General features: G+C 39.8%; 1 protein-coding gene across 2 annotated transcripts in view; it reads right to left on the minus strand.

Annotated features, from left to right (window-relative positions):
- The window catches only part of PDE3A (phosphodiesterase 3A), a 254,048-nt gene that overhangs the window by 76,059 nt on the left and 154,852 nt on the right, over nucleotides 1-23,137 (minus strand). The window contains exon 2 of one of the 2 annotated variants that reach the window (XM_032919803.1): nucleotides 21,982-22,032. In XM_032919803.1, the coding sequence (XP_032775694.1) occupies nucleotides 21,982-22,032 (51 nt within the window). Of the gene's footprint in view, nucleotides 1-16,881; nucleotides 16,956-21,981; nucleotides 22,033-23,137 lie in introns of those variants that run through there. The other variant, XM_030479205.1, reaches the window with a different exon arrangement.

Genomic DNA, 23,137 nt, shown 5'->3' on the forward strand with positions numbered 1-23,137 from the left:
TCTGCGCAGATGCTGCTTCTGCTTTCTCCATGGCCAGTCCTGGAACCAAACAACCCAGCACAACATACACCTAAGCTGTAACTGGTTCTCCAAAGCAGATTTGTCTGATATATCAGATTCAAATAATAAAAAACAGAAATAAGATTTTTGTAACAAAGACATGACACATTTCCTCATGCTTTAAAATAGTTTTTGCTTTTTATGTAAGATTTTTTTTAAATGCAGCAGACATCCACATCCCTCCCTTGTGTGGTCTATCCATATACCTATGGAAAATTTATTATTTAAACATTACTTACAAAAACTGCAAATCTGAAGAAACTCAGCTTGACAGCAGGGCAGAAAAAAAGCTGCACTCAACTGCTAGACTTGTTCCACAATATCTGACAGTCCAAGCATCTGAGAAAGGGATGGGATCTAACACCCCTTCTTAGATACGTAAAGTATATGTTATGGGCTATTACGATATGAAGTCATCCAACATCACAAGCATAAAGTGCTGTCATTCTCTTGCTGAGTCTCTGCCAGAAATGCCTGGGAGAATGCCTGCCGAAAGGACAATTTTGCATTTGACATCACCAGCTCCCAAATCAGCACACACAGCTTGATGGGAAACACTTCCTAATGCAGGTTTCCAATTTGGTTTGGGTAACAAGGCGCTATGATTACTTCACTGCAGGCATCATCTGTGCCATTCACCAGCTGAGAACTGAGGGCGTTACCTGTCTTCCCTTTAAACACTAGATGGAGAAAAGAAAGGACATCTTAGCAAAGCATCCGGGTAAGTTCCTGATTACAATACTGACACTGAAGTTGTAGGAAGAAAAACAAACCAATAAATGCAATTCTTGATTGCATCTAAGCAGTATATTCCTCTTTAACTGCTTTAGCCAGGTAATCTAGGGGAGAGAGACAGATAACTGGCAATTTACTCCATCTCCTGCAGCTATTTGCTCTTGAGAAGTCTTCTGGTTTTCTGTCCCCTTGTGCCAGACGGAATATTCATCCTGCCTGTTTCTTCAACTGCTTTTTCACATAACTAAATGAAATAAATACAACTTTAAGGGGGTGAAAGGCCATGAAAGCTCAGTTCTTGCTCTCTAGGACTGGAATCTTTCTTGCTCCTTTTTTTCTCTGGAATTAAGTTACGGCACATGAGGAGGACTACAAGGATGTTGTGAGGTTATGCAGGGAGAAAAATAGAAGAGCCAAAGCCCAGCTAGAACTTAATCTGGCTACTGCTGTACAAGACAACAAAAAATGTTTCTATAAACACATTAGCAAGAAAAGCAGGTGAAGGAGAATCTCCACCCTCTACTGGAAGCAGGGGGAAACAGTGACAAAGGATGAGGAAAAGGCAGAGGTACTTAATGCTGCCTTTGCTTCAGTCTTTAGTAAGACCAGTTGTTCTCCAAGCACCGAGCCCCCTGAGCTGAAAGCCAGTGATGGGGAGCACAATGAAGCTCCCATAATCCCAGGGGAAATCGTTAGCAACCTGCTACCCCACTTGGACACACACAGCTGTATGGGGCTGGATGGGATCCACCCAAGGGTACTGAAGGAGCTGGCAGAAGTGCTTACTGAGCTGCTTTCTATAATTTCTATCATATTTAGCAGCCCTGGCTAACCAGGGAGAACCCTGCTAACTGGAAGTTAGCAAATGTGAGACCCATATATGAGAAGGGCCAGAAGGAGGATCTGAGGAACTTCAGGCCTGTCGGTCTGACCTCAGTGCCTAGGAAAGTTATGGAGCAGATCACCTTGAGCGCCATCACACAACACATACAGGACAACTAGGTGACCAGGCCCTGTCAGCATGGGTTTATGAAAGGCAGGTCCTGCTTGACCAACCTGATCTCCTTCTATGACAAGGTGACCTGCCTAGTGGATGAGGGAAAGGCTGTGTATGTTGCCTACCTAGTCTTTTGTAAAGCCTTTGACATGATATCCCACAGCACTCTCCTGGAGAAACTGGCTGTTTTGGGCTTGGACAGATGTACTGTTTGCTAGATTGTTTAGATTGGGTATTAGGAAAAATTTCTTCACTGAGAGGGTTGTCAAGCATTGGAACAGGCTGCCCAGGGAAGTGGTTGAGTCCCCATCCCTGGAAGTATTTAAGAGATGTGTAGATGTGGCACTTAGGGACATGGTTTAGTGGTGGACTTGGCAGTGCTGGGTTAATGGTTGGACTTGATGAAAATCTTTTCCCACGTAAACAATTCTCTCATTCTAAATGGCTTGTGCTTTAGAAGAAGATGAAAAATAAGCTTTGTACTTGATTTATGTTCTTTCCTTTAATAAGATACCTAGGCCCACTCTAATTTACATCCAATTTATGCAGAAAGTTGAATCCTACTTAACTGCAACAAATGCAGCCAGCAAATGCAAAGAGCCTTTAGACAAAGGAAAAAAATAACCTATGAGCAGATTAGAAAAAGCAAACCCTATCTAATGTAGCAGACTGATGGCTGAGAGGGGCTATGGTTACTCTTTAAAACACCCTAGAGGAGGGGCTTGTTTATGCTACAGGATAATGTTGGATTGTAACAAATGGGATGGACATACAAGTAGCAAATTACCACTTACCACTAGAAGAGAACCGGTGGGGGGGGGGGGGGGGGGGAGAGAGGGAGGGGGAAGTGAAGTAACTGTTACACAGAGCTTGGATTAGGTTTATGAAAAGATTACATAGCACTTTCTTGCTACAGCAGGAGGCAGCATCAGGATTGTCTTTGCTCATTAACTCAAATATTGCCAATTCCCTTCTATTTCTTCCTTCTACAGCAAATACAGAGCATAGAAAAAATCTTGTGTCTTGCAGCAGGAAAGCTAGTATAGGAGAAAGCCAGCAAGAGTTTCTGCATTAAGTTTTTGCCTCAAAACTTAAACCACAGAGTCATGAAGAGAACAACATGAGGCAAATGGTGACGTCAAGGTCCCACAATGCGTTCATCCATGTTAAATAATTGAGAAGTCTTCTCACAGTTACTGAGCCCAGAAGGCAAACCTGCATGCAGCAATAACAGCTGAAGAGATGAATTCACTGACACAGGGCAGGGCAGTTTTCTGCCAAGTTTCATTTTGAAAACTGAATACATAGTGAGTGCTCTGGCGTACTGGCAGCAGCAGTAACCCGCAAACGAGGCTGCTATTCCCCCAATACCCTTCCCAGCTCCGCAGCATACTCAGTGCACAAAAGAAATCTGGATACATCAGTACTGTGCATATTCTAGATGCTGGCAAAAAGTAGAAGGCAGTGAGTCATTTTCTCACACTTATGCAAAAATCTCGCTTGATGTTAATATCACACAGACATAACAAATTAAGGCATCACCTGGATGGCAATTCTCACTGAGCAATATTTCCGGCTGCCAGGAATTTAGAAATCAGGTTACACCCCGCTAAGGCATCCAGAGCACATTAGACAGACACAGGGCAACCTATTCCATCTCCCTAAACACAGGGGTAATCCTACCTTGGATTTTCAGTTTTTACCACCTACTCCTATTTATAATTGCATCCCCCCAGTACTTTTAAATCATTTACCCCCCTTAGTGAAGCATGATGTAATTTTTCTTTAATGGAAAGAAGGCAAGTAAAGTCAAATTACATAAAATAGACAAAGAATGTATTCTTATCAACTGAAATACCAATACCAAATTCACTTTTTGCTTGAATGACAAGCCCCAAAAATGCAGAAAACAGCAAAAACATGGTCACATCATCTGTTATGATGTTTCTCTGAAAGTACAGTTGCAGAGATGGGCATTTTCTACCACCCAAGTAAAAAAAATATAGTGCTATGAGAGCCAATTTTTGGTTGTAGTATAACAAAGGCCATAGGATTTGGCTTATAAAACATAATAGCAACAAAAATGAAAAAATATTCTGAATCAAAAAACCCCACCCAACAAACAGTAAAGATCATCGGGGGGGGAAAAAAAAAAAAAAAAAAAAGAAGTTATAAAGATGTTTGAGAAAGTCATCTTTTGTTTTCCTGGTTTAGAGAGAGTCACTAGTCAAGTGGCACAGTGAGAGTTAAGTTTAGATACAGGATAAAAACTGAAAGGTATAGACAGGCTCTGATGAGAGCAGATCAAATCATTAGAAGGAGTAAGAGATGGACAGGAATAATAAGAAGAATTTGAAGATTTTATCCTTAACTGAAAAGGGCATTTTTTAAAGATCAAAACAATGGATGTTGCAAGGATTAAGGTTTGAATACTGAGAACCCAGACTGCATTCCACGGATGGGAAAAGTAGAAACTTTGCAAAAGGGAAAAAAGGTTGGCAAGGCTAACGCAAATTTGCTTGGATTCAGGAACCTAGACAGAGTTAAAGATGATACACAGGAAGCCTGAGAGGAATCTAGAAGGGCATTAGGAGGAAATATAGGCCTGAGGTCTATATACTAGGCTTCTGACGAGTCAAAAAGTAAAGTTAAGAGGCTTTCAAACCTTTTTGAAGATAAAAAAAAAGGGGGGGGGGGGATACAGGCCCTAATACAGTAAAATAAGCATGTAAAAGAATATCATCAAATGTGAAGAAAAGCCAGTAAGTCCTGATATGCACTCTGGTCAGCTGAAAACGTGTCTGGGATGGCACTAGTACACAGCAATTTTCATGAAGGACTGGGCAGGCATTACAGTTGAATGGGAGTAGTAGTTAGGCTGGGGTTTCTGAAGTAATATCTAAAAAAATAACAATCATCATATTACTGAGCTAAAAAATTGCATTTAAACCAGGCCAAGAATCAATATGCATAAAACTTTTTATGGTGGTGTGAGAAACTTACAGACAAGACTAAGTTAAATTCCAACGTCCTCGTAATGACCAAAAAGGTCCTTTGATATCATCAATGTTACTCCAACATGGCAGGGGATATGAGTTCTCTCCAGTTAGCTTCATACTGGGAGGGATGATCAGGCAAGTGAGAGGAAAATGAAGAGAAGTACTCCAAATGAGATCAAGTGCCATGATGAGAACCACCACACCAGTTAAAATAGTACTGCTTATTTATCTTCCTAGCAAAGGCAGCTAAGATCAAGAGACACCAATTTCTAATTAAAGAGAAATAGGAGGTGCACTTCAAGTATCATCATAAGAAAAGCCTTATCAGAAATCGTGCTACACTTTTATGTCATTGCCACCTCATGTGGTTTCCTCTAGAGCACACACAAGAGATGTTGACAAAGGAAGGTTTATCTACCTTACTACAAGGACTCCGAAAAGTCCGACTTCAAGAAATGAGCAGAGTGCAGGTCACATATCCATTACCCAATAAACACCTTCCAAGCATTGAAGAATGAGGTAGGGTTTTCAGTGAAAGAGAGGTGACCATTAGAACCTGGACTGGGACCACCAGATCATTTCTCTCAAGTCAGCTGTTGCTAACATTGTCTTGACATTTAAGTAGAGCACTTCCTTTTGGCAACAACAGAACTATGTGCGCCATATTAAAATATCTTGGATTTGTTTCTTTCTGCTCCTATGGCGAGGACCTGCTAAAAATTCCTGGACTTCAGAACTCCAGCAATAATTCCAAAACAAAATGTTGGAAGTACATTTTTTTAAAATGCCTGCTGCAACAAAAATAGCACATCCCTAGGACCTCGAGCATCTCAGGAATCCACCACCCAGTTGCGTAACTTCTCCAGTTTCTTCTTCCCAACTCTAACACTCAGTATTGTGGGTAGGGGTTCAGAAGGAACATCACAATCTTGAAAGAAAGGTGCTGTCTATACCATCCCAAAGCCAATGGGATACTCCGCATCAAAAGATTAAGAGATTTACTCCAGAAAATATGTCTGGTACAGGATAAGACACAGGACAGTGTGCCTTACTGATTCACAGCCCTCTTAAGGCACTTCCATTTCAGTTTCTTCTTTTCCTTCTCTTCCATACTCTACTTGCTTTCTACTTGTATGATTTCTACAGTCATACATTGCACAGCATGCCATTTTCTGCTGTTGCCTAAGCATGCTGGGTGCGGGTTATCACAGCTGAGATGATGATGTACCACTGTCCATCTGTACTGTGTCCTTTGACAAAGGAGAAACTGTGCCTTACGTTTCTCCTCCACCAACATCAAGCTGTACCCATCATGGATGATAGTATCAGTAACAGCTCAAAAAGGAAAGCTAGTCTCTGTAAGACAGGAGGTGGCAGCTACATACAGAAACCACACGTCCAATCATACTTTTTAACAACTCCTATCTGGACAGAAATGAGTCAAAATCTACAGTGTGATTTTGTCCAGGGGCTATTTCTGTGATGATAATGCAACCACATCAAAATCCCAGCAACAATTGCCATTCTGAGACAGAGCTCTCTCAAAGGCAACATTGATCCTTTAAGATCCTAATCACTGACTTCAGCTATTCATAACTTCCACGTCCCACAGAGTTGTAAGGAATAGAAAGTACTACTGCAGCTTCTCTTGTCAGCTACTCCCCTTCCTTCTTTGCATTTTAATGAAAAACTTAATATAAAATAATTATTTGCAGATTGCTCACTAACTCCAACTGTTAATTTAAAAGAAGCAAGTACATAAAACCCTCCAGGAGTCCTGAAGCACAATCTCTTTATGCACAGAGTTATTATTTTTAGATACCTATAAAAATTGGTCTGTGATAACGACACAGCAAAAGCTTATCACTATTCCACATTTCTATCATATCCATCACCTAACTTTGAAGATTCAGGTCCCCCTATCCTGGATGTGAAAACTGAAAATGCCATATGTGTGGGGTTTACTCTGAAGCTGAGGGCACGTATGTGAGAACAGCATATGAACTTTCAAAACCACACATGACATTTCAAATTGTTTGCCTATCAGATAACCAGAAGAATAATAGACAGTATTAACAAGTGACATTTTCTCATTTTTTGAGCTCATTTTTGCAGAAGTGAGCTTTTGGGCTTCAGAAGCAAAGTTACTGGAAACAGAAAGAAAGGTTATCTGGGCTGCTACCAAAATATTATCCACGTAGTCTGAAAAGAGATTACATGTTTTAAATCACTGCCTTGGTAGCCGGTTTTTAATAAAGCTCCAGCTCTGTTTGGAAAGATTTTTCTCTGGCTCCCCTTCTCCATCTACAGCTTTTTTGCCTTCCTCACGATCTTTGTGTGTGTGTAGGGGCAGGTGTAGAGAAAACGAGAAGGCAAACATCTGCTACTGCCACTTGTCTTCCAGCTACTGGATGGGGCTGGGATGTAGAGAGTATGAGTCTTTACAACTCTGCAAGCTCACCTTCTGCTTCCACACCCCAACAAGCAGGACAGGAACACTAACACTGTGAGCTCCATTCCCCTTCTCTCCAGATGGTTTCTCTGACTTTTACCAGCATCATCCAGACACAAGGACACCATTTAATGCATAATGACCTGGAAGTACCACACTATACTGCAGCACTACACTCTCAGCAGGACCTTTTTGGCAATTCTGCTTACCTGCAAATATGTGAATATTAGCAGAGACAAGTATCTAGTAGCACTAATGCACCTCATCACAGCTTTGAGCTGCTGAATTTAGTGGACAGAAAAAAAATCCCAAACCAAACCAAACTTCATGTAGATTAAGGGTAAAAACCAATGCCCCATGGAAGTCAATCTTTATGATGACAAGGGACAGAAGGGTTGAGGCTAGGAAGGGACCTCTGGAGATCATCCAGTTCAAGTCCTCTGAACAAAGCAGTGCCACCTACAGCAGGTTGCTCAGAACTGTATCCAATTGGGTTTTGAGTATCACAGAGCATGAAAGCTCCACAATCTCTCTAGGTAACCTGTTCTAGTGCTCAGTCATCCTCACAGTAAACAAGTTTTTTCTTATTTTTTAAATAGGAATTCCTATGTTTCAGTTTGTATCCATTGCCTCTTGTCCAATCACTGGGAACCACAGAGAAGAGACTCATTCCACATCCTTTACTGTCTCCCATCAGGTATTTATACACACTGACAAGATTGTCCTCAGCCTTCTCTTTTCTAGGCTGAACAGCCCCAGTTCTCTCAGCCTCTCCTCATATGACAGATGTTCCAGCCGCTTAATCAGCTTTATGGTCCTTTTTTGGACACACTCCAGTATTTCTGTATCTCTCTCGTGTGGGGGAGCACAGACCTGTATACAGCACTTCAGATGTGTCTCACCCGTGCTGAGCTGAGAAGGATCACCTCTCTCAACCTGTCAGCAATGCTCTGCCCAAAGCAGCACAGTTTCGTTGGCTTTCTTTGCCATAAGGACACATTGCTGGCTTGTGTTCAACTTGGTGTCCACCAGGATCCCCAAGGTTCTCTGCCGAGCTGCTCCCCAGCCAGTCAATCCCTAATCTGTACTGCTGCCTGCAGTTATTTCTTCCCAGGTGTGGGAAGACTTTGTACTTCCCTCTGTTGAACTTCATAAGAATCCTGTTGGCCCGTTTCTCCAGCTTGTCAAGGTTTCTCTGAATGGCAGCACAACCACCTGGTGTAGCAGCCACTCCTCCCAGTTCTGTATCATCTGCAAATTTACTGAGGGTGCACTCTGTCCATCATCCAGGTTTATTAATAAAGATACCTTGTTTTTATGAACTTTTTCTTCTTTTTTTTACATTTTTGCAGTTCAGTAACTGATGCCTCTACCTCTCCTCTAGGGGCTTGTCTATTAACCACAACAAGTAGCTTTTTTAGTCCTGCATAAAGCCCAATAACTCAGTAATTATGAACTCTAGATTCAAGGTCTGATAATCTCCAGACTTCCTTTATGGACTGCAAGAATTCATACTGCTCTTGTAACATTCAAGGTTATTGAGGAATTGAAAAGTGACCAATGCATACCCATTACACAATGAACCTTTGATCTGTAAAATCCAGCCCAACATGAAATTTTCTTTTTTTATGACTTGCCTTCAAGATTTACTCCAGCTCTGGCTTATTCAAAAATCTCAGGAGGCTGCTCCAATAATTCATTTTGAAATTTTGAACATTGATCCTTCAGACACAGAACAAAATTATGGCTCACTACTAAAATCAAGCAAAAAAAGAACATCTGCTGTTGAGAACAGCTGATCAGCTATGAGCCTTTCCACTGGGAAACTCATGAAATGAGCTACTAGAGAGTTCAGCATGTGTTCTTGTAAGGAAAGAACAATAGGAAATACTTTCACTTATTTATTCTTTAAAACTATCCCAGAGAGCAGCAATTACAGCATACATATCTTCCCCAGTATGGACACAAAGCACAAGGGAAAAAAAACAAAACAAAAAGAAAAACCAGTATTAATAACAATGCTTTTAAAACAAAGTTTCCATTATAGAGTGAGGTCAGTCAGTTAATTTTGTCCTTGTTACTGAAGACATCTTCTGACACTAACGGCATTGTGGAAACTGTAAGGAAGGTTAGAGCAGCCCACATCCTCTAGCAATACTACAATTTAAATACCAGTGGAAGCATGCTGGCTGAAGACTAGGCATGATCACTGCTCAGTAAAAAAATTAAGTACAGTAATCATGTTCCATGTTCATTCCCTAACTGGGTTAATCTCTGAAAACAGGAAGCCAAAAATTTGTAATGATTGTGTTCAACAATTTGTTTTGGAAGGTGACAAATACCTGAAGCACACATACACAGTAAATGAAATTTCAGATGTTACTGGAAATGAAAAGAACACTTTGTGGCACAACTCTCAGCTATAATAGTTGTGAGGAACCAAAATTTAGTCTTTTATCATCACAAAAGCCACAGTCCTACATCATTTTAACATGTTAGGTTTTTTTTTTTCATTACAAGGAAGCTATCTGTATTGCCCATTATTACGTTGGCCATCACTTCCTTTCGTTAAGACCCTGTTTTCAGTTGCTTGTACTTTTGCAAGACTTTAAACATTTGTGCTGATATTTTGCCTTGCAATGGTTAGCCTGTATTTGGAAAATTTTATCCAGCATAGCCATTTCCAGAAGACTAAGGAACACTGTTTTATTCATCATTAACTACTAACCTCTTTGAGGTGCACCACTCTGAACTCAGATCATTCTCAGTATAGTTTTTGTTTCAGAGACTAGCATATGGATGCCCAAATTTCAGCAATTTGAAATCTGAAAACCTGAAGATAGTCTTAGCTTGTGCTAAAGCAGAGAATCTGAATTTCAGCAGAGTGAACCCTCTGAAAGTCTCTAAATAGCATTGTGGGTACTTAAAGGTAACCAGCAACTTTAACTGCGAGATGCCAATAAATTTCAAATCCCCCTAAATCCAGAAAACAAGTATAACCAATGCCCTAAGCATTTTTCCTAATAGTTTGCAACTGGAAAATGAAAAAAAAACCAAATCAAACCCAACCAACCTACCAAACACATGGACAAAATCTCTTAACTGATGTTTTTGGACATGAAGACCATAAGCCTCTGAACTACTTCAAAGGAATTTGTGAAGAAGCAATTTGGAAACATAAGCTATAGCCAGCAAACTTGTATTGTATAAAATACAGGGATCTAAAAAAAAAAAAAAAAAAAAAAAAAAAGAAAAAATTATGAAAACTGCTGGACCAGAAAGATACTCTGTGGTGTTGAGAGAAACGCAGGGAGGCTAAGGTGTATTTCAGGAGTCTGATCACTCCAGAGAGAAAATGCTCTGCTTCCTCTGCTCCAAATGACAGTTCACAATCTTTTCCTCTCAATTCAATTGTCACAATCAATCTATATCTGCCCCACAGAAGCGGATATGCACTCTCAAGTCTAAGGCAATGCTTGGGAAAAAAAACAGACAGCGTATCAGCTTCTTCCACTATATCTGCTTTTCAAAATACTAAGCCAAGTGTCACTGTGCCTAACTGTTTACTCTCTTAACATGATGCTTCAAGGAATCATTGCACCAGGATAGGATTTCAGACTGCCATTTGCATTTCAGTGCTGATTCCCTTTCCAAACTGCGCTGAACTTCAGCATGGCTATGAACCTACAAATTGCCACCTTCCTAAACTGGAACTTGCTTACTGAATAAAGTAAAAAACAATTAATTGAGTATCATCAGCAAGCTTCTGTTCTGTTCCACAGAACTTGACTGTCTGACTAGCAAGACTTGCACTACAAACCTAGGAGGATTAACAGTAGAGAAAGGTTTTCAAGAAGAAAGGCAGTATTTCTGGAAATCTGTGTTGAGCTTCTGCTTGGCTATGAAGAATATTGACATGACAGAGTCTTCAGAAGAGAGCTTTCATTATCAAGTTTGCCACTCCTGTCCCACTGTGAATCATTTTGGGATAGAAAAGTTGATAGAGAAGGTGATAGAGAAGTGGCTGTCACCATTTAAAAGGTTTTTCTCCATCCTACAAGTGATGGATATGGGAGGTTGCACGAGGTTTGGCTGTATCATCTGTGTCACAGCTGCCAGTATGATATAACCTGTGTTTTGCCTTTGCGGCTTCTAGCCTCTTACAGCTCTACATCAACACTTACTGCAATTTCTTTGTCACACTTCAGGCTCTTGTGAATCACCATGGACATTTTATTGCCATTTGCCAGCATGAAAGGATGTACAGCACTGAGATTTTCCCCCCTCCTCCTTCCCCAGCCCCTGCCTGGCCAAAGCCATGCAAGACAACAAATACATTTCCGGTGCTGATCCTTCTGAAAAGAGCTGATCTCTGCTGTACTTTGGAAACATTGGTTCCATGGCCTAAATGTGCATCCTGACTACCCACAGAACGTCTGCGGTGATCTTCTGAACAGCAGTGGTGGTATATGGGCACGCAAGAGCAGCCTCTCTCAAGTGCCAAGCTTATTACCACCCTGTTCCCCTCCTTCACATTTGTCAGAGCAGGAGGGTAGAAAGCCTAGGAGACAAAGAGAAATGGTCCCACAGTCACAGATAATGCTTATGGCTCAATTCCTCACTTTCAAGAGAAGCAAGGCCAAATCTGAGGCACGTTACTTCTCCAACATAGTTTTCTGCATTACATCATTCATTTTCCACATTAGAAAGCAAAAAAGTATTTTATAGATCATTTTTTAATCACAATATCAGCTTCCTGCACCTTTCCAAATGTGCAAAAGCAACTCTCTTTCCCCAGCTCCATCTCCATATTCCAACCAACCCACAACATTCCCATGAGGCCTCTTTCTCATAAAATCCCAAACTCCACAAATCTCTGCTTTGCCAATAAAGCTTTGAAAACTTGTCTGCTGAATGAAAGGATAATGTAAGGTTTTATTAACAAATAATAACTAGAAAACCACAAAAATATACTTAAAACATTTTTTAAAAATGTATTTTCAGGTACAGTAAGAGGGATTGAATTAGATACAAGGAACTCTGCTTCAGGCATGTATTCCCTATTCTAATGTGAAGGATGGGGGAGAGATGAGCTATGGCTGAAAAGGCTGTAACACCTGGCTGCATGGATTTGAATAGGCTGAAGATGCAAGGGGAGCTGGAGGCTTCTGCTGAGTTCCTGTGGCTACCCACACTGCTGCTCCTGCAGCCCATCTGACACTGCTGGCACACACTTCTTCTAAGGAAATGCAATAATACAAGGCAGCACACTATCTCAGCCTTGGCTTGCATTGCCTCTCAATGGTTGTGTGTGTTTATTATTCTGCTGCCACTGAAACCTCCTCAAGACACCACGTATTGCAGTGGTGGTGGTGCCATGGCAAGCATGGCTCCCACCACACGCCGTAGCCTGACTGGGTTGTTATGCAAGGGGAATAACCAGGCACAACCCACAGGCACAGGCACTTGAAAGGAAAGGTAACATCTTGACCCCAGATGTTGCACACACCCTCTGTTGCACATTCTCCTAATTCTTAGGCAATCTGAGAGCCAGAAAGACCTACACAGTCCCACACTGACTGCTCCGAGGCCTCTTTGCCTGTAACCATTGCTTCATACCCTTCCCTGTGAAGAGCTTCAGAGCCTTTGCACAGAAAGGAGGCACATACCAAGAACCCTTGCTGCCCTGAAGGTTTTCATCCTTCAGTGATACTATCCTGCTTGTAGGTCAGACTCTGCCATGGCTCTTCCCTATAAAAACATTCACATTGATGCATTCATGCCTGCTGTAGAGATGCAAGAAGTGCTGTCTTGCAGAGGTTTGTGCTTCCTCAGCATGAAGTTCCCAGGGAAGCTGGCTCTGGCCAAAGACAATCGGCAGTGCCATACTTCTGTCAAGCTGCTGAATGCAAGGGCAGCTGGACAGCAGAAGGGAAAAGTTTTAATTTAATGGACATCTGAGAGAAAAATAAAGCACAGGGGCTCCAGCTTTCTCATAAAGATAACAGATACGATGTATCCATCCTCATGGATGTATAGGGCTTATGAGCGAGGACCATTCAGAGCAGAAAGGTAAGATGCAACTTAGCAAAAAGGTCTGTGGCTGAGGCATTAATTTAAAAAAAAAAAAAAAGAAAAGAATGAAAAGTGCAAATGCAGTTCCCAATTCTGACGTGAACCTCTTCCATTTCTTTATAGTAGCTTTAATCCATCAGAATTATGTCATACATGAACACACTGAAAATACGGTAGCTGCATGATGTAATGTTATATCAAGCTCGCTCTCAGAAAATCTCTTGATTTGTCATTTCACAGTTATGACTCTAGTGATACTGGGATCAGTTTATTTGCTGTTTAGCACCCTGCATAGGCTGTAGGCTATGGAGTTTCTCCTATCTGTCAGATTAGTGGTAAGGAACAGGATATGGCACTGTACATGTAAACCGACTTAGTCACTCCTGTGCTATAAATCACTGGACGTAAGAGAGTTATCACTTCATGGGATTTACACAAATCCACCAAAATCTAAACTGGTGATTTAGCAGTACAGAGAATTGGCCCCCAAACCTGTACTGAAACTTCAAGAAAGACTTTCAGGCAATCCTATCTGCTGGATGGACAAGAAAGAAAAGCATTCAGAAATTCCTTCTTAGATCTATAAAAGGTAGTTCCTTCTGAAATTATTGAGAGATATAAAGACATTCAAGATTCAAGCACTAAGAGATACTACACTTTGTTGACTAGAGGCTAATATATGTAATTCATCACCATTTACCTTAAATTTATCTATGCAAAATGCCCACAGGATAAAGCTCTTCTACATAGAAAAACGTATAGCTAGATAAGGCATTTTTCATCAACCAAAATCAAAAAGATCTAATTTAGGGTTCATGCTCAAACCCACTTTCCTCACTCTTTCACACACACAAAAAGCGAAGAGCCAACCAACCAACCAAAAAATTCCCTTGCCATACCAGACCCTGGAAACCACAAAGACTTCTATGTAATGTCTGTGAGTGTAAATGGTGCTCAAAAGATCAAGAATAAAATTATATAACACCCCAGCCCTGCCACCCTAAAACCCACCCAACAATATTGTCTATAACCATGGTAACCACTCTTGTTTTTTCTCTATCTGTGCTTCTCAGCCTGCTCACCCTTGCCTAAACAGTTCTGCGTTTCATTCAATTCGATGTAAAGAATGTAAGGTGATGAATAAAAACCACTTCATGACTTTTAAAGGATAGAAAGTATGTTCAAATAGAGTATCAGATCTCATTGTGGACTTACAGCTCTCACAGCCTTAAAAGTCAGATCTGCCACATTATTTTAAACTAGAAATGAGATCAAGCAAAAATCCCACTTTTAGAATTCCATTTTATTCCCTTACTTTAGTATTAAAAAAAAAAAAAAAAATGTAATAGAGTAAACCAGTTTGGAGAGGTGGTGTCATTTTTTAAGATAAATATCTTTCATCTCCTCTGAAGGGAGAAATAACCTACAATGTTGCTCCTTATCTATTAAAACATAATATCATTTTCTCAAGGTCATCTTGCACAGTAACCGCATTTTCCTGTGAGGCACTATTGAGCAACGGGTAGAAGAAGCAGAGCAGCTCCACTCCACCTCTGCCACCCAGTGTAACAAGCAGTACAACCAACCAGATAAATATGTGTTTTGAAGCTAAGCATCATCTTCCCTCCCTTAGTTTACCTTCAATCAATCTCTACAAATTCACACTACGCTCAAGTCAACTCAATCTACGTGCATCAGTTACTGTGTCTCACATCACCCAGAGTGGTAGATGGGCCAAGGAAATTTCCTTCTCTCTTTTAAAACCTTCCGGAGGTGTTGAGAGGCAGATGGAAAGGATACACAGCTCTGTGCAGTCAAGCACGCCTCACACCTAGGTATGGAACACTTACATTTCCCAGATATATCATGCTCTAACACAGTAAGATGCAATGCAACTTCAGGGTTAGAGTGATTAAAAGGAAAGGGAAACACTGGAAAAATGGGCTAAAATACCACTTTCCTTTGAAATTACATTAGTGCCTCTACATCTTCATAACAGAAACAAGATGACATGTGACTCACTTCATAGCAAAGCATTTCTTTACCCTTTTTTTACCAGGAGATTTAAGAATGCCTGATTGAACTGGATCAATTCAATTAATTAAATTGTATTCATCAGCAATGCCTTATTATTTTTATTGTGAATCTTTTTATTGTGAATTACAGAGAATCTGATTCCTTTGCAAATTAGTATTTCAGCTATTATAGATGACAGCAAAGCGAAGTAGAAGAATTATCTAGGTATCTGTTCAGGAAAAAAAAATATTTATGAAAGAGGGCTTTTTAAATTTGGCATTCAAGTTGTAGCAAATTGATAGGGTGGAAGATTTAAATTAGAAAAAATCAAACAAGAAGGCACTATGTTAAAAAAAAGACAACATTTGAAAATATAAAAACTTTATTCTAGAATATGGTGGATTATTATTCATTTGAAGCCTTTAAATTAAAACTGGATATATTTAAAAGCCATATTCTTATTTAACCAGAAAACATGGGTCTGATGTGACAGGATGTGACAGCATGGCATTTTTTGACTAGTAATATCTCTAGATGTTCATAGTGGTCCAATTTGGCTTAAAAAAATCTACCACTTTATAAAATATGGTATGCAATCTGCATTTCCCTCCCCCTTCTCAATGAAAAGGGTATAGAAGGATCCTTCTCAAAAACTGGGAAGTGTCTCTGTAGCCCATCGGTCTCTCTATTGAAAATTTTCTCCCAAATTGTCTCTTTCCCACTGATAAAGACATCCCTTCATAGTCAACTGCTTTACAAAAAGAAAACTTACTACAGAAAACTGAGTTGGGACATGTAATAAGCTACCACCTTCACTGTAATTCAATATTATTTCTAGAATTATTTCTTTTAGTGTCTTTACATCCCAAGGGATTAAAAACAAATTCACAAAATCTGGACTGCCTGGAGCAAGAAACAGAAATGTACTAATCATACTGCCATTCTTCACATCTTAGTCCTACTTATGGTGATGATGCTTGCTCCAAACATTATCCCATGATTTTTACATTACGTCTGCTTTTCCAGCAGATGTTTACATATATTCTGTTTACATCTGCTTTATTCTCATCCTTGTTTATGTATTTGAAATGATGCATCAACCAAGACGATGCTGAAAGTGCTGAGGTTCTGTAAATGCATTACATCTACTTGTAATCAGTGATTTCATACATACATGCAAGATGAAATGCAACAAAGACATGCACCGAGGAACCCATCAGCAGTAGACTGCACTTTTCCTTAGCAACTCAGTTTTAAATACTCCTAAACCCTTTAGAAAAGTCTCATTTTTGAGATAGGGAGATTCTGTTGGTTAAATAAGTCTGCACTAGTGGGCTGTCATGGCACCTCCACACGCACAAGCACATGCTCTTGCAAAATCGGCTTGCACATTTTGTACTATTCACCATGGAAATGACAAGTAACTATCAGCTGGTTCTCACTGTATGCAGAAGACCCCAACCACCACTGTTAAATCACCATAAATCTCTTCACAGCGGCATTGCAAGGGAAGACAGAGACACAACATATTCACCAGAGCACAATACCTGGTCAGTAGCGGGAATTGACTCCCATCTACGCTTCAGCAAATACAGAGATTTCCGGCTCATGATTTTGAATCTGCTCTAGAGGTTTTCCCACACTTGAGAAAAAAGCTTCTCCTAAACCAGTGTCAAGAGCCTTATTCTGGATTCCCGTGCTTCATTTCTGTAGATGGCAGAGCTCCCCGATGTACACAAGTTTTTGCAAGCTGCAAGGTTGAGACTGGTCACACACAAGCTTCTCCCGCTGCTCTAAAGCATTCGTCTCCTTACAGTGCCACGACAAAGGGAGTCGGGTGAGATAGTGAAAAGCCTGGCTTTCACTGACGAATTACCTCGCAAAAGCCTGAAGTAGGTAGACAACACCAGACGCACTCAATCTGAAAATAGCTGTTGCTTAGGAACTGGAGGGGTAAAATGCAGCACCTCAGATATATAATTGAAAGCTTTTATATTAAAAACACTGGACGTCTGTGTTTCTCTCCCGATTATCATCCTTTTATAATGTTGGAGGAACGGTCGCTTGATTCCACTGACTCCTGGAGCTACGCCTACATCTTCAGCAAGCCAAACAAGTCTTGACGACAGAGCAACAAATAACTCCCACACATTCAAGGTCCCTCCTAAAAACGTGTGCACAAAGCGTGCCGTGTGTCCCACCTAAAATTTCTTAGAAGTAACAAGCATTATGTTTTCGTAGAGCAATTAAAATACAGTTTGCATATTTTTTCTGCAGAGGGATAATATGTCAAGGATGAATTCTGGTAGTCACGTTTTCTTGTAGCATGTACAGATAAGAGAAATGGCTTTGACATTTTCTCCTCACATTGGTGAGATGATGTGGTTTTAAAGACTGCGTGTGTGTTATTTGAGAGAAAGAGATTTCTTTAGGTGGGTTAAACACTCCTAAACATTTAGAAATATCTTTAACTTGGAACCCAATTTCAAAGTTCTGTGCCTAAATCCTAATCTGTATTAATTTTAAAAACTAAGCATGAAACATAACAAAGTTCACTTTGCGCTTTCTGCATGATTTCAAATCCAGAGAGTAAGTTCTCTGCATGAAGCATTTACAGCAGGAAGTGTTATTTTCAGAGATCAAAAAAAGAAGGGGGGGGGAGAGGGAAGTAGTAGGTAGCCAGGAATTCATTGCTCTTTGTAAGGCAACCTATAATTCACCCTAATTACAGCAGCCTTCATAGAAGGATTATTCTAAAAGAAAAGGAATCCTGCAACATATACATGTGCATACATATGTGTGTAATTTATAAAAAGCGAGTGTGGTGTTGGTGTGGAAGTCAGGAGCAAGTTAAATATTGTAAAGACAGCTTTTTACTTGTCCCATTTACATTCTATTGAATTACAGATGCTTATCAGGAGACAAACTCCTGCAAACAGAAATTCCCATAAGCCTCAGTGTATTTCATTTGACATCCATCACTACCTGCAACTATAGTACTTTGCATTTAACTCCCACATGCAGAAAAGGAACGTATTCCAAGTGGGTCATTAAGAAGTATGACATGCACTGTAGTAGTTTCCTCTTGTGTTTCAACACATACCATAAAAAACCTACTCATTCTTAAAAAAAAAACCCCAAAACCAAACAGGATTAGAGTTTTCTTTAATGAGTCTTGGTAGAACAATTTTATGAGTTTATATGTGGATTTTAGTTTTATATTATGGTAAACCAGTGGTTCCATTTCCTTTTCTCACAAGTTACATGGCAAACACTCGGACATGCGGGTGGCTTCCTAAGATACATCTTTCCACTTTCTTCACTTTACTCCATAAGAATAGAAGACCATGGAAGACTAATAGATTGTTGTCGAATAACATAAGCCCGAACTCCTTCCTTCCCTCACACTGCTTGCCAAAGCAGCGCAGGCTGCCACTGGGTAGGAGAAACCTTCCCTCCCAAGTCCTATTTCTCTGCTGCAAGAAAGCCCTGCAGACCTAGATAGCACCATAAGAAACCCTGGCAGACCCTGCAGGCAAATCTTCAAACGCCTGATGCAATAGATTTGAAGAAGTCTTTTCAGATTACGCATCCTAATTTTTAAGAAATCCATTGTTTAACAAACGGTATATTTACTAAAGACGTAAATTGGCAACAATGCAACTGAATCATAAAGGTCTTTCATATTACACACAAAAATAGAAAGCTTCTAATTTCTGCTAACCTTTCACGGAACTAGTTAAATTATGTTTAAGAGTCATGTGAAAGAGGGTCTGAGGCTAGAGTGGAATAACTGAGGATTTTCTTCCCCCTAACAAAACTTTTCTTCCTTGCTTCTTGTGACTGGGCACTAGGATACCATATGGTAATCAGAGAGCTTGGATCATTTTCTTTTCCCACCCTATTCAAGATCATTTAACATTTCTGTGTTACACCATCTTGATTGTTAGTTTTATAACAACTAGCTTTCTAGACGCTTTTCAGAACACCTATTCACAGCAGAAATGAAATAAAATAATCATCAGGATGAAATTGATTAAAACTGTGCACCTCTTTTTAGATGGATTTAGAAGGAAACACTTCACTGCCTTGTCAGTGAAACCCTACATAAGCAGATTTTATTCTGTTTTGAAGGAAAGTGCTCTTGGGGGTGAAGTATTTTTGCTTATTTTGTTAAAAAAAAAATAATTTAAAGACATTCTGCCTAAGAAAAAACAAACCAGTTTTCTACATGAAAAACTGATGCAGAGTTTTCTAGACTAATGTTTTGAATAATTCAACAATATCCTTCAGGAAAGGTTCAAACAACTGCAGGCTGACCTGCAGAGAATTCCACTGAACTTCTTCTCCTCCCCCTGTTTATTTTTAATACGAAATGGTGGTGAATTATCTAAAACAACACACAAGGAAGATACAAACCCATTCTTAGAGAAATTTTTAAAATTTTTACAGAGTTATCTTCTCACAATTATCTCAGCCTCTATTGAAACCCAGAGAACTTCACCTATATATTTAGTAATCAATTAACTCATTTTGCCAAAGTACAACCTTCGCTAACAGCACCCGGCAAATGGTTTTACTTGCACTTCATATAGATGGGCATTTGCAGCAACTGAGTTAATGCCCTGGAAACCTCTTTCTTTGAAATTTGACCATGCCATGCAAGTCCTCTTTATTCTTAGGAAGGGGTGAAAGAGAGAAACCCGGCAATATATTAATTTCGCTGGAATGCTCCTTGAAGAAACTGTGGCCTCATGAGGAAAAATAATTAAAAAATTCTTTGGCAACTATTTCATCCTGTGAGCTAACTTTTTCAGAAAACTCAAATGGGATCTATTAAACAGCCCAAGTCCAATTTCCTGCAGCAAAATACATTTTTGATAGTCAACTTGATCCATCTTACCTTCTAATTTAAAATCTATTTATTTGGACCAGACCAATACTACTTACCTTCCACCAAAATCCCTTTCTCCAATGTTTCTTATTGGCTAGCTGTAAATCTTCAAGTGTCTAGCCAACAATAAAAAAGTCCTTCAAGCATGGAGGCACAGTGCCAACAGGACGTACCAGGCATGAGGACTCGGACAGGACTTAGGCCTCTGTCTCTGATGCAACATCAGCACAGACTTCATATGCACTCCAGTGAGAAGCCTCTTAATATTTTGCTGCCATAGGCAAAGCATTAGGACTCTAAGACATGGTTCAGAGCATAAAAAAGATGAACCATATTTTCAGATGCATACAAAAATTGGATGAAGATTTGTAATAATGCTAGAAAAGTTGAAGAAGTCTAAGTCACCTTAAGAGACCTTGAAGTGACTTCCTTCCTCTCAACAGTAGTTTAGAGGAGTCCAGTTTATCTTCCACTCTTTGGACCAGAACACAACATGATCAACTAGCACATCAGATGAAGCAGGAGACATCACACACTAAACAGGTCTCAGCTTACCGGATAGGATTTCCCTGATTTCTGAAATGCCTCAGTTTCCACTGAAAACTAGCTTACTTTCTGTTTTCTTTTATCTTTTTGAAATGACAGACTGTCACCTGAAAAAATCAGATCTGCAACCCATCTTACACTGTTTAATGGAATACTGCATTTCCTGCAAATTTCAACATGGTTTTGAAATAAGATGCAAGACAAAAGCTTGGAAAACTAGTAAAGAAATGTAGAATTCTGCCACAAGGGCAAAAAATTAAACTTAGTAAATTAATTTTGCACTAAAACCAGTCAATCTTGTCTATTAAAATGAGTAGCAGCTTCCTGATTAACATATGATATTTTCTCATTGAAAAGGCAGGTACTACAGTGATTTTTGTAAGGGGCATTATGAAGGTTAAGTTAGGAACTACCCTACTGAGATTAAGGTTGCAAACATAGCTCCACAGCAGCAAAGCCTGTTTATTACAGATTTAGACATAGATGTGTACATTCATGTAAAATCCTTTACCTGAAGGAAAAGCATTACCAAAATACCAGAGCCTTAATAATGTGTTTACATAGTTTCAATACCAGATGGGAAAGACTGCTTTACCCAAGCAGGAAAATTCCTGAACATCAATAGTGGTAGCAATGTCTCCTTCACAGCAACTGTAATTCTATAGATAATTTAAAAATATATCAGCATGATGGCATTAACACTACTAGCATCACTTCCTTTCAGTGGTGCATCAAGAGCAAACCAGTAGCTACACAAGGCCTTCTTGCACCTCCCCACACAGTTCTAACACCACTAATCTCTTTATTACTGAACAAGGTGACAGGACCATCCAAGTTTTACAAGTTTGTCAGGTTTAAAAAACCCAAAATACCACAAACCATACACACATTATTTGAAATTGCATTCCTTTGATATTCTGATGGAGACAGCTGAGCAAGAAATGCTTTCTCAATACACCTAAGCCATCTTTTTGCTACTGAAAGAAACTTTCTGTTGCATGACTCAGGTCTGCCTGGATCAACTGTTTGGATTACAGCTCAAAAATTATATTAATGAAAGGTGTCACGGTTTTATGCTTTTTTCCATTGATTCAATCTTGCAAATATTCACAAAATGAAAACTTTGCCAACCTCAGATGGAAAACTTGCTTGAATACCTCAAACCTATAAAAAGCCAAAACCAAACACAAAATACTGAGCAACTGACCTGTGAGCCTCTGGGTCCTCTTTTGTGATCCCATTCAGAATGCCCCATGAGCTGAAAAACAAAGAAAAGCACAGGTAAGTAATAAATTGCACTCATTAGCTTTGATTAAAACATTCACGCTTTTATATCCATTACACAATTTCTTTGGAAAAACAGGTTTGCTTTTACAATTTATTTCACACAGCTTTTAGCTTCATAATGAGAGTGAGAAGACTTGGGAGTTGTTACTATAACTTTGTACCTTTACATTCAGAGCCAAAACACATCTAGCATCACAACAGTGATCATGCAAATAAAATTCCCACTGCTGTAGATACAGCTTTAGGCAAATGTTTAATACTGACCTGGCAAAAGGAGAGCTGATATATCAACAAAACCAGGAGACATTTGATGAAATAGCAAAGCATGTTTTATCCCAGGCATGAAAGTTACTGAGAGCTTTAATTCTGTCCACCACTGAATTATTCTTGGTGTAATAAATAAGCAGAGGTACACCCTCCAATGAAAAACAGGTTGGGGGTCATTTCATTGCAGAGGAAAACAAAGAGAGAGAGAGTTTAGAGATAATGGGTTCTTGTGGAAATTAAGATTTGTGATGGTATACAGCTCCTCAAGTTAAAGAGAAGGCAAGCATTAACTATAGCCCAAATTCAGCTCTCAAATCCTCTCTGCAACCCTACAGTACATCGTGTTGTAAGACATGGTCAGACATTGGATGGTACAGATGGACTCCAGAAAAAATAATTTGTCTTCTCCCATCTTTTTTTCACTGTACTTCATAACTGCATGTTAACACAGGAATTCATTCTCTTTCTTTAAGCAACATGCAGCACGCACACATCAGCTCTTTCAATGTATGTCATGGTGGGGTACAAAAAAAGAGCAGAGAATATCCAGTAGGCTTTATTATTACTGCTTTATGTATCCAGAGATTACGGGTAAACATGAACTGCTGACAATAAAGCTATCCTCACACCTGCCTAAAAAACCCTGGAAAGCACCAGAGTGCCCAGGCAGAACTCTGGTGAAGCGGGAGCTGTGCAGCAGGCAAGGAGGCTGCTGCTGCTAATCCTGCCTCTGATCACTCAGTCAGCATGTGTTCCAGCCTGGGAGCTGGATTTTTTTACAGCTACTCAGGGATATCTTCTGGTAATGT

The sequence above is a fragment of the Strigops habroptila genome, chromosome 3 (genome assembly GCF_004027225.2).
Source record: "Strigops habroptila isolate Jane chromosome 3, bStrHab1.2.pri, whole genome shotgun sequence".
Taxonomy (NCBI): domain Eukaryota; kingdom Metazoa; phylum Chordata; class Aves; order Psittaciformes; family Psittacidae; genus Strigops; species Strigops habroptila.